Source organism: Ananas comosus, unplaced genomic scaffold (genome assembly GCF_001540865.1).
Source record: "Ananas comosus cultivar F153 unplaced genomic scaffold, ASM154086v1, whole genome shotgun sequence".
In the NCBI taxonomy this organism is placed as follows: domain Eukaryota; kingdom Viridiplantae; phylum Streptophyta; class Magnoliopsida; order Poales; family Bromeliaceae; genus Ananas; species Ananas comosus.
This window is the reverse complement of record NW_017890760.1, coordinates 7,445-19,082: the sequence shown is the minus strand read 5'-3', so window position 1 is coordinate 19,082 and position 11,638 is coordinate 7,445. Positions and strand designations below refer to the sequence as shown.

Here is an 11,638-nt window from a genome sequence, read left to right as displayed (position 1 = left end):
TAAACTCTACTTCCTTTATAATGGGTTAGAATTATCTTATTTATAATAAATTAGGATTATCTTTAAATAATAATAAAAAATTAATTATATAATAGATTAAATTTTATAATGGTAAATTTACTACTATATTTAGGAGATAATGAGATCCACTTACTTACATCAAAACAAACAACGGAATTCAAAAAACTAATTTTACCAGTTACATCAAAACAAACAACAGAAGTAATTAAATTTAACTTTCAGGCGGTACGAATTACGTCAAAACAAACAACAAAAAAATAATCATACTTCAGAAAAACTCAAACACTACTACACTTGACTTATGTTGAATCTACAAATACGTCAATCCAAAACGCCCCCTAATTGAAACATGAAGTCGTCGCCGAATATCGCGGCAAGCGTAAATCCCAGAGCGATTTTTACGGCGAAGCTCACCGACTTCCCCCTAGTTGGTATTTATTGGTCATATTTGCTTATATATCCCTCTAATATTAGGATATTGCACAACAAATTCTTTCAAACTTTAAATATTATATATATATATATTTATAAACCCTTAAATATTAATTTGTGGAACTCATTCCAGCATGTTTCAATTTGAATTAACATAAGTAATATCTTTTTGTATAATATGAAGGCCTTTTTGCATAAAAAATTCACTTATTTTGGGCTTTTGCAAAATCGGGCCACCTTTTTCGTTTTTGCAGATTCGGTCCGCTTTTTCAGCAAACTGACCAAAATACCCTTATACATTTTTCTCTTTCCTCTTTCTCTCTCCTCTTTTTTTTTTTTCTCGTTCTTTTTTTTTTCTTCCTAGAGAGCGCGGGAGACAGAGCGGACTCTCGCCCGCACACCCCTACCTTCCTCGCCTCCGACCTCTCCGAGGTCGCGCCGCGACTCTTTTTTTTTTCCCTCTCTAACTTTCCTCCACCGTCTCAGACGACGACGCCTCTCTCGCCCTCCCTCGCCCTTCCCCACCCTTCTCGTCCTCTCCTTCTCCCTCCTCCTCTGCCGCCTTCGACGACGACGCATCTTTGCCGACGCTGACACCGTGGAGGTCGCTGCGGCGCTACAGCCTCGGAGCAGAGGGTCCTTAGTGGCGTTGTCGCCGGTGCCATGGCCGTTGGCACAGAGGGGTGACCTAAAAAAATTGTAGAAGAAGGAAAAAAAAAATAAAGATAGAAAAACACTGAAAAAGAAAGATAAAGATGAAATTGCACCATTATTGCACTCTTTGAAAGATATTTACACTCTTTGAAAGATATTACACTCTTTCTCCTCTTATTGCACTTTTTCAGATGTAAACGGCATCCTCTTGTTACAATATTTTTTCTCTTAACTGCACCATTTAAGAGGAGAAATAGTGTAACAAAAGGAGAAACAGTGCAACAAGAGTAGTAATAGTACAACAAGAGAAGAAACAATATAAATATCTCTTGAAGGGTTGCAGTTTATATATCAAAGAGTGCAAGAAGATGAGAAAAAGTATAAATATCTTTCAAATAGTGCAATTTTTGTTTAAAGAGTGTAACCTTCATCTTAAAAGATGTAGTTAAATCTAAAAGAGTGCAATGAAAGGAGAAACATTGTAAATATCTCCCAAAAAGTGTATTTTTCGTTTAAAGAGTGTAATTTTCATCTTAACGGGTGCAGTTTATATCTTAAGTAGTGCAACTTATGTCTATAATAGTGCAACATTCTTTTAAAATAGTATAATTTTATCTTAACTGTGCAATTTCATCTTCATCTTTCTTTTTCTATAATTTTTTATTTTTATTTTTATTTTTCCTTCTGCTATAATTTTTTTTTGTCACCCCTTTCTGTCAACGGCCATGGCGCCAGCGACAACACCGCTAATGACCCCCCGCTCCGAGGCTGCAACGCCGCAGCGACCTCTACGGTGTCAGTGTCGGTGTCGGCAAAGATACGTCATCGTCGGAGGCGGTAGAGGAGGAGGGAGAGGGAGAGGACGAGAAGGGCGGGGAAGAGTGAGAGAGGGTGAGAGAGGCGTCATCGTCGGAGACGGTGGAGGAGAGTGAGGGGAAAAAAAAAAGAGTCGCGGCGCTGTCTTGGCAGGGTCGGAGGCGAGGAAGGTAAGGGGTGCGCGAGCGAAGGTGAGGGCGAAGGCGATAGGGTGAGAGGTGAGGTGGGCGGTTTCCGCCTCCGCTGCCTTCTTCCACGAGCAAGAAAAAAATGAACGAGAGAAAAAAAAAAGAAAAAAAAAAAGGAGAGAGCAAGAGGAGAGAGAAAAAAATAATAAGNCTCTCTAGAAAATGTAGGGAGAGGGTGAGAATGAGAGAATGAGAGAGGGAAGAGGAGGAAATGGCTAATAAGCCCATCTAATGTAACAAAATCCAGTGAGGCCCCTCAAAAATCCATTATTGCAACAGTCCGGTCTGGACAGTTTTCGCCCAGAGGGACCGGTCTCTCCCCAGCAGGGACCGGTCTCTCGCTGCGAACCCGAAAAACCAGCGTTCGGGAACCGGTCTCTCCCTGCGCGGGACCGGTCTCTCACTGCGAAGACGCGTTCGGGAACCGGTCTCGCCTGCAAGGGACCGGTTGCCTCAGGCTGCCTCAACACTGCTCACTGGGGGACCGGTCTCTCTTTCCAGGGACCGGTCCCCGAGAGTAAAAACTCTCAGGACTTGTCCAGAATTTCAGTTTTCGAACTTTTTAGGTCGGAAAATATTCTACAACCCTCCACCAAATGTGGAAAAGCTCGAAATACACCCAAACACTCGAACCTCGCAATTTGCAAAGGTCCAGTGCGTTACAACCTGTGTGGTAGGGACACGGTCATTTTTTCAATTTTAATTTTGATAGTGCTATTTTTAAAATAAAAATTGCTCATGGGGCTATTTGCAAAAAAAGCCCTTTTTTAAAATACTATAGAAAATAGGTAAAAATTTATAAAATTTATATGAACTACGAACTATTTGAAATGATTGGCTTAAAAAGGCCATTTCAAATTATCCATCCGACCTTTTAATTATTTATTTTTCCAAGAAATAAACCCTGTAAACAATTTAAAAAGTAGAACTTGATTAAAAGCGGACAGTTTAAAAAATACAAATAAAAATTTATTTCTATAAAAGAAAGAAGAAAAAAAGAAAATTTTAAAACTAAATGGAAAAGATGAAAATAACGGTCATCAAATCTAAAAAATGAAAAACGACCAATTTGTAGATCGGTACTTATAGTTCAGGTAAGTTTTGTATTTTTTTTACCTAAAAAATTAGTATATGGTTTTTTTTTTTCGTAAATTTGAAGGAACAAAATGAAATATTTAAATTTTACAGTGATATATTCGCAATTGTCCCTTATTATTACACCGAACAAGCAGTTTCTTCGTGGAGGAGAAGAAGAAGAAGAAGAGAGAGAGAGAGAGAAACCCTGGGTGAGAGAGATAGAGGAGGGGAGGGAGAGGAGAGGAAGAGGAGATGGAGATGTGCTCGGACGAGGCTGTGAAGTACATGTGGGAGGGGGCGATCCCTCTCCAGATCCATCTCCATGAATCCGAGGTCACCACGCTACCTCCTCCTTCCCCGATCTTGGTATGATCCTCGCTCGCTCTCTCTCGCTCTCTCTCTCTCTCTTCTCTCTTCTCTCGTCTCTTCTCGCATTACTTTTTTCTTTCTAACCTTTAGATTATCTACTTTGATGCTTGCTTTATGCGTTAATACGCGATTGATGGCTCGATCTAGAATCGGCATTATATGTCTATGGGTTGTTAATTTAGTTGTTTGTTGTTGTTGTTTGGTGAGAAATGAAATTGCGGATCCAGTAGTTTGGTATTTTTTGGTTGTGAATTTGTTTATATTGCTGTGTGATATAGTGAATCGCAGTAGGAATGTGGAATTTTGTGGCTTAAAAGCTGCCTGGATCATTTACTGCAGATAATGTCTTAGATTTGTTTATCTTCGATGATGGTTTTTTAAGTTGTTGTTATAATAATTACACCTTTCCATGCTGTATGAAATTTTGAAGTTGGTAAATTACTGCTCTTTTTACTTTGCGATTGTGTCTTTTAGCAAGTTTTGAATTAGACATGTTTTGCCGTGCTGTTAGAGGGTAGTTTGCCGTTAATTAAGTGCTCTAAAAACTCTCGGGCATGAATTTGGAAATCTGAGTGGAGGTTATTGGATTCTGGGGCTCAGAATTTGTTTCAGTCTCCCTATGTTATCAGCAGGAAGCTGTTGTATTTGATTTTGTACTAGAAGTTAATTGATAAATGAAATACGAACAGAAGCGGCGAAACAAGATTTAGTTTCATCAAAACTTTTACTATGGTTAACTTTCTTTGTCTCCTCTATATGCTTTGAATGTTTATTGAAACCTGGCCCTTGCGTTTTTCTTGAGTGCCGGGATGTCAGCTAGAGGTTTGAATTGGAGGTTTGGACATGATGAAGATTTTAAATGCTTTCACACCGTAGGAAAGAGTGTTTAGGTTATATTATGGTTGGGGCGTATATTGACTATTTAAATGTTTAAATGATGTTTCGAACTTAATGGCGTCTTGGCTCCATTGGAGATTCAATAGTTTTTTTTTTTTTTTTTTTTTTTTTGGTTTTTTTTTTTTTTGACGAAAACTGTCAGTTTTTAATACAAAACAGACACAAAATAGTCAAATAGGCCTATTTTGTAGTGATGAAAACGGTCGGATATGTCGGATAGTGCCGATCATATCTAATATCGTTCATAATTTTTTACGTTGATTCGGATACGGCGAATTGAGAATTTGTTCTGAACTTCGGAATATTGTCAGATGTAAATCAAATTCTTTCAAGTAAAAAATAGATTCAGATATACAAACCTGTGTCGGAATGAACAAGTGATATTTTAATGAATAGATTTAACAAAAATAAAAAATAGTTTTCCGAAATTATTTAAGACCTACATAAAATGTTATAAAATGTTAAGAAACATAAGGAACAATTAAGATTCTTAAGAAAGATGTTATTGGAATATGAGTAAATAATAATGTTAATATGAGATTATTGTTTTGGATTATGAGTAATTCCGTATCGGATCTGAATTGAATAGGTATGCGTGAACAAACCGATTCTGTAATCGCAAAAAAAATTTCGTATCTGCGAAGATCCAAGTCTGAATCTGAATCGAATCGGATAGTGGTTATCCAACCAGTATTCGATAATTTTTTGGATTCGTGTTGAGATTCGGTAGATAATATCTATAGTTTTCATCTATACTATCTCAGATTTGCTGTTTAATGTAGAGACTTACTTATGCTCAGATCTGCTTTTACTTTAGAACTGAAGTTTTGTTGCAAATTGAGTTAGCTTTCTCTTCTTGAGTAGATTGTTGTTGTTATTTTAGCTTCTACTGATTTATGGTATATTTCTTGTTTTTATTATAGATTCTAGGTCACGGCCTTGAGTATCTGCCTCTACTAGTACGATGCATAAGGGCTCATTTCAGTAAGCAACTTTCTCGACGGCACCGATCTGTTTTGGTTTGACTATAAAGGACGGCCACTGAAGGTGGTACTATTATTTATGATTTTCGGGGGATTTTTGTAGCGACTTCACTTAGCAAGGCTAAGTTTAGGTTGATATTGGGGAGCCAAAATTAAATTATGCCTTACAGAAATTTAATATTTAGCTGTTATATCATTTCGATTTGACATAAAATCTTCATTATCTTTTTCATTTACATTGTAAATTTGCCAAGGGTTTGATTACTTGTAGTTTTGTGAATCTTTTTAATTGCTTTAGGTCTATATGTAATGGAGTTCTTTTTGATCTTTTATGATGCAGAACCAGGAAAGACTTGGAACTAACAGTGAGGACTTATATTACATATTTATATAATTGCATGTGACTTTATTTATTGTTGTTTTGACTCTCTTTTTCGTTTTCAAAATTCAAACTGTTTCTTTATTTCTTTTTTCTTTTTTCGGGGTGTTTTTGTACTTTAGGTCTTGAACGATACAAAATGGAAGGGTCTTATTGTTACATTGCCTATTGTTTCTCACTTGATTGTTCTTTAGTTGTTATATTTAATTAAACTTGGAATATGTTAATATTTAATAAAAGTTTGAATGTGTAAGCATTCATTTTGCAGGTCTATCACAGGTTGGGTATTGCTATGTGCTTTGTTATGTTATTTTGTTTTGTTTCTGTTTTTGTTGTTTCTGCTGCTTTGTTATATTAAAATTCGTCATCTTTAAGTATTCTTGATTTAACTTTCAAATACTTGACTAGCGAAAGTAATATAAAATCAAAGTAATAGCTTTTTGGTAGATCTTTTTTGAAAGAGATAGGTACTTTTATTATTATTATGGGCCAGTACCTTATACATTATTTCGAGTCTGTTTACTCTATTTGGAACAACTATGGATATCAAGATGTTGAGGCTAATTAGGTATGTGAGAGTAATAAATTCAAATGTGTCGATAGAGACACGGGGGGATTAGAATATTAAAGGTTTATACTCTTAGGAATATAGGATTTCGTAATTATTGCTATTTGCATTTAGGCAACCTCGATTAAGCTGGGTAATTATGATAAGTGGAAAAAGATGTATTTTTTTATATATTCTTGTACATCGTGTGTACAAAAATTAATAAACTGAAAAAAGATTAAAGCTAAATTAGTTTCTCTATCCTTTTCTTTAATGCAATCATCGCACAACATATTATTAGCGCTGCGTCAGTCATTTCTCATTGAGCCATGCATCTATGCAGAAAATCTGTTTTGGTTTTTCAGTCGAGATTTGACACGCATAGTATAATTATGTGCAAACTGTCTGTTGGAATTATATCGATTACTTGGCACGCGCATGACGAATGCATTTGCTCAGGATTTTCTTTGACATTTCACATGATGTGCACAACAGTCTTTGGATTTATCGAAAACGTTAGCATGCGACATAAGCTATGCTTTATGCAAATTCTTTTTGGCATTTTGTTTAACACTTGGCAAATTGCACATAACTATCCATCATGCCACAAGTTGTTTTTGACAAAAAGCCAATATAAAGGCGGCCAATCTATTTGATCAGCCTTTCGTTCAAGACTAAGCGTAAACGGATGATCGTCGTGTAGTTGCTTTGGCTCACGCTGACGTAAGCATCAGCGGGATCGTCTTGCCGCATTTACCGCCGATGGTAGCATCGAGCAGGTCATTGGTGGTCATTGTGTGTTGTCGTCGCTGCGACACGCGGTTTACGCCATGGTAGCATGAGGGATCGCTCTGTCGTCGTTGTTGTTTGTCAGTCGTCGCGTCTTTGACGCGATGGCTTTAAGCATCATGCAGAATCGTCATCGTCGTCGTTGTTGTCGAGTCGGTCGCCGTTTTTCGCGATGGCTGAAGAGTCGAGCCGGATCGTCGTCGTCCGTTGTCGTGTCTACGCAGTCTTTTGACCCCGATGGTAAAGCATCGAGGGATCGTTACCTGTGTTGTGTTGTTGTCGTCGTCGCCGTCTTTACCGCCGATGGCTTAAGCATCGGGGATAGTCGTGTCGTTAGTTGTCGTTCGTCCTACGCCGTCTGTTTACGCGACGGCTAAGATCGAGTGGATTGTCTGCGTTGTCGGCCGTCTTTAAGCCGACGACGAAGAGTCTAAGCGGATCGTCGTCGCAGCCTTTACTGCGAACGGGCTAAGCGTCAGCGGATCGGTCGTTCGCGCCTTTAACTGCGTATCGGTAACCGTAAGCGGATAGCGTCGTCTGTTGTCTGTTTAGGCAAGAAGCAGCGGCGGATGGCAACCTACCTTTAGTCGATGATGAGCCAACAGCAAAGGAAATTTGCACACTCCGAAATCAATGGACGGGGGCAACGGCGTCTGCAACGGTCTGTAGGAATGGCGAGAGCGATGGTATTTTTATTGGTTGATGATTCGGTTGTAGTAGATGGTAGATGACGGCATGTGTAAGCCGGCTTGTGGTTAGAAAGTCGATGTATGGGTGCTTTGACTAGGAGAGAGCGAAGAGAGTAAAAAATGGAAGAGTGAGAGAATTTAAACCCACCTTTTCTATTGGCTTTTTTTTTTTCAAGTTTCTTTCTCTTTTTTTTGTGAGTAGAATCCTCTTTTTTTTTGTTCCTTTTATTATAGATGATCGAGGGTGGTGATGGAGGTCTATGGTGTAGAGAAGAGTAAATAATGGAGGAGTGAGGGAATTGGTGGAGAAGGTAGGGATATTTGGAGAATGTTGGCAGGAGTGGAGGGATAGTTAGAGAAGTGGAGTAAGTGAGGGTATAATGATGGAGAAGTGTGAGAGAAGTGTGAAGGGATAGTGGAATGATGGAGAAGTGGGACAAGTGTGAGGGAATGGTGGAGATGTGGAGGAAATAGTGGGAAATGATGGAGAGTGGGAGAAAATGCGGTGGGGAAAAGTAGAGGAATAGGAGATAGAGAGAGGAACGGGGATGATGGAATGGAATGGGTTTGTGAAGTGATTGGAGAGGTGGGTTGGTAGTGATGTGAGAGAGAGAGAGTGGATCTCTCTCTCTCTCTTCTCTTTTCTGTGTTAACTGCGTGTAGAGATAAGTTTAGTTGATTTTCTTATTGTTGTTAGTACGTTGTCTCAAATGTATTTTTTGTGGTTTTATCAAACTTCTAGTCTGAGTTATGTTCTTTTTGGTTGCAAATAGAATTTTTGTGATAGCAAGTAAAAGGTTTTCATTGTGAAATGGTGAAATTACAGGTTTTTGTATATTTGGTATCTATTAAAAAATTTGAAGATCAATTTCTATTGGGGTTTGGTTGGTTTTAGGAGAGTTCAGACGATTTAGGTTTGACATTAAACATCTTGGATGAAAGAAAAATTCTACGAGAAGAGACCTGTGCGAATATTTTCTAATATGTGTTTTTCAAAATGGCTCTTAAACTCATAAAGGGTTTTTTCTGCCTGTAGCATTACTAGTTAGTATACAAAATAAGAAGCTAAACAAATGTGAGAATTTTTAAGATTTTCCTACAGTTTTACCTATATGTGTGATTTGGTTTGAAATTTGGATTTAAATCATGATTAATAACATACATAGGTCTTATATATTAGTTTTATATGTAACGCTTTTAGGTGAAAAGATATCATTGCATGTTCTTGGTAACGCTTTAATGGAAAGTCGTGTTACATGCTATCTGAAAATGTGTCCTCTTTATTTTTCTTCTTTTGGAGCTTAAAAATATGGCAGACTCTCAAGTAATTAGTGTCGTATGTGCTATCGTTCCTTGCTGCATTCATAGTAAATAATTTTTTGAAGATTTGGTTTGACAATTATCGGAGATTGTTAAGATATTTTAAATGTGTCATGTGCATATATGATGTTGAATTTCTTCGCAAATGTTAGGATAACTATTAGTTCATTAATGGATACTTTGCATTCTTCATTTCATTCCCATCATAACGTTATTAGATGTGTTTGTGGTTTAAAGACTTTTGTGTGTTGCATATTTGATTGTATAGATTAGGTGGTACTACTCTTGTTCTTTATTTTTTTCCCCATTATTTAGTTATTCAAAATGTATTGGTTTTTTATTTGCAACTACCACCAGAATATGTAAGTACGGTAACTTGAACCAATTTAATTATCAGCTCAACAGTTCATATTCAAAATGAGTAGGGAAACCAGAATTTTATGATGTGTATCGATAGATGAGTGTTGAGTTTTACTTCTTAAATCTTTAATGAGTTCAATTGGCTTATTGATCCTACACACTTTTGTTAGATCTTGAAAAAAAAAGGTCCCTCCAGTCTAATTATCACATTTGACTTAATTGGAATTTTTTTGGAAATATGCCGACTGAGTTTGGATTCTTACTAGAAGGAAATATTGGACTATGAAGGTCTGAGTCTTTACTGGACAATTCACCTACGGATCTTTATTTAAAGTCTTCTTCAATGAAAATTTTCGAGCTTGTAGAAGCTACTTGCTGAGTTGCTATTTCTTCTTCATGATGGAAGACTAAGCATGCTGTATTTTTGACATTTATTAGGATCTATCTGTCAATTTAGATCAGAATACTGTCTAGTCTCGTTCACCTCAATCTAGTATTATTCTTGTTTCCTTTTCTGATGGATGTGATGACTTATCTTGTGTGATTAAGCTCTATTAATTCGCCTGAACTCAGGTGGGGGCCAGATAAATTTCCTAAAGAGACTCCACTTGTCTTCTATAGAGAAGGAAAGCCGATAGATCCCCCACTCGGCATATTTGACGGCCTAAAAGTAGTGCTTGAGAGTATGGCATCTTACACAGATCGCGAAGTTCCTAAACAAACATTAAAGCTATGGCGAACTCAATCACCGAGGCACTTCTATGGTGGGGAATGGGATCATAATGGCAGCTGCTTATTCGATGAGCCCCCGAAAGATAATGAGGTACCACTAATGTTTTGCTCTTCCCAAGGTCCTAAAACTTTCTGGAAAGGCTAAATTGGATGAAACACTATAAATATCATAATTTTAAATTTAGAACCCCTGAAATTTTATGTCTCATATATACCCCTTTCAGACTGCATCATTTCATTATTCTGCCTCCTTCAGTGTTCCATTAGGCGATATTTTACAAAATTTTTGGGGTTCAAGGTGAAGAACATGATGTTTATAAGTGGGCTCCCCACATCTTTGCATTCGTAAAACACAATCCGATTTTTCCGAATTCCCTGAAGCCAAATTGAGTGCTGATGTCTCTACAGCTTGATTCTTGGTTCGATCCGAGGAACAGAGGAGTAAACAAAGAAGCAAGGGAAGTGAACACTCTCATTCAAAGTGCTTTAATTGGCACAGACATACAATTATTCAATTTGACCTATTTAAGTGAGTTTCGGGCTGATGCTCATCCAGCAATATGGCTGGGAAAGAAGGATGTCGTTGCCATATGGGGACAGAACTGCATGCATTGGTGCCTTCCCGGACTACCCGATACATGGGTCGACATCTTGGTTGCGCGAATCATGCACTATTTTCAACAGGGTAAGCATAGGAAAAATTAAAAGAAAAATTGACCCTTCAAACCCTATTCTCTGAAGATCGGCCTGATTTATTGAAACAAACTGGAGGACTTATTTTTCTCAAAGAAGCCGCTGATTCTTCTGACAGCCAAATGGTTCTTAAACAATGAGGTATGCACCAAGCATCTTCCTTGTAGTCTCGAATTTTTCCTTCCTCCCTATGTAGAAGTTTCGTGCGGTTCCATTCATTGATTCATTAATCCGTATGTACGGGATGTGTTTCCATTGATTTATTAATTAGTACGCGCTTTAAGCTTCGGGTTTTGGTATCTTGTCGCAAAAGCCTCTCGAAAGACATGTTAGACTAGTTTTTCTTGTCGATTTCTCTGAAATTAACAATGTTTTGGCATCTTACGGTATCTGTTATACAACTTTTTCTTGCTGATTTGTGTAAATTAGCATTGCATCCATAGCTGGATTTTGTTATGCCTGCTTAATCTGTAACTCTGACTGAATTCTTAGTTCCTTCTCTTTTTCTACCTTTTGTTATGAGAAAGAAGACTTATCTATATTTTGGGAAAATGCTATTTCCCCCGACTTCGGCGGGCCTATTTATTTTGGATCGCCGAAGTCAGAACGAATAGAACGGCTTCTGTATCTTCGTTAAGAGCCTCCACTGAAGTGCGCCGTGTAAACGATTGCACCTTTAGCTTGCAAGTGGT

General features: G+C 37.7%; 1 protein-coding gene across 1 annotated transcript; it reads left to right on the top strand.

The window, feature by feature from the left end:
• Positions 1-3,440: 3,440 nt before the first annotated feature.
• Positions 3,441-11,359, top strand: LOC109704205 (protein trichome birefringence-like 12). Its single transcript, XM_020224971.1, has 3 exons — positions 3,441-3,554; positions 10,066-10,344; positions 10,662-11,359. Exons 1-3 carry the CDS (start codon positions 3,441-3,443, stop codon positions 10,956-10,958), a joined length of 690 nt encoding a protein of 229 aa, XP_020080560.1. The 3' UTR covers positions 10,959-11,359.
• The last annotated feature ends 279 nt before the right edge of the window (positions 11,360-11,638 follow it).

Bases quoted from the DNA above. Each gene is read 5' to 3' on its own strand.
- LOC109704205 (XM_020224971.1), top strand. From the start codon at position 3,441: ATGGAGATGTGCTCGGACGAGGCTGTGAAGTACATGTGGGAGGGGGCG. The intron at 3,555-10,065 runs GTATGATCCTCG...TATCTTGTGTGA, and splicing joins CTCCTCCTTCCCCGATCTTG to TTAAGCTCTATTAATTCGCC. The intron at 10,345-10,661 runs GTACCACTAATG...ATGTCTCTACAG, and splicing joins AGCCCCCGAAAGATAATGAG to CTTGATTCTTGGTTCGATCC.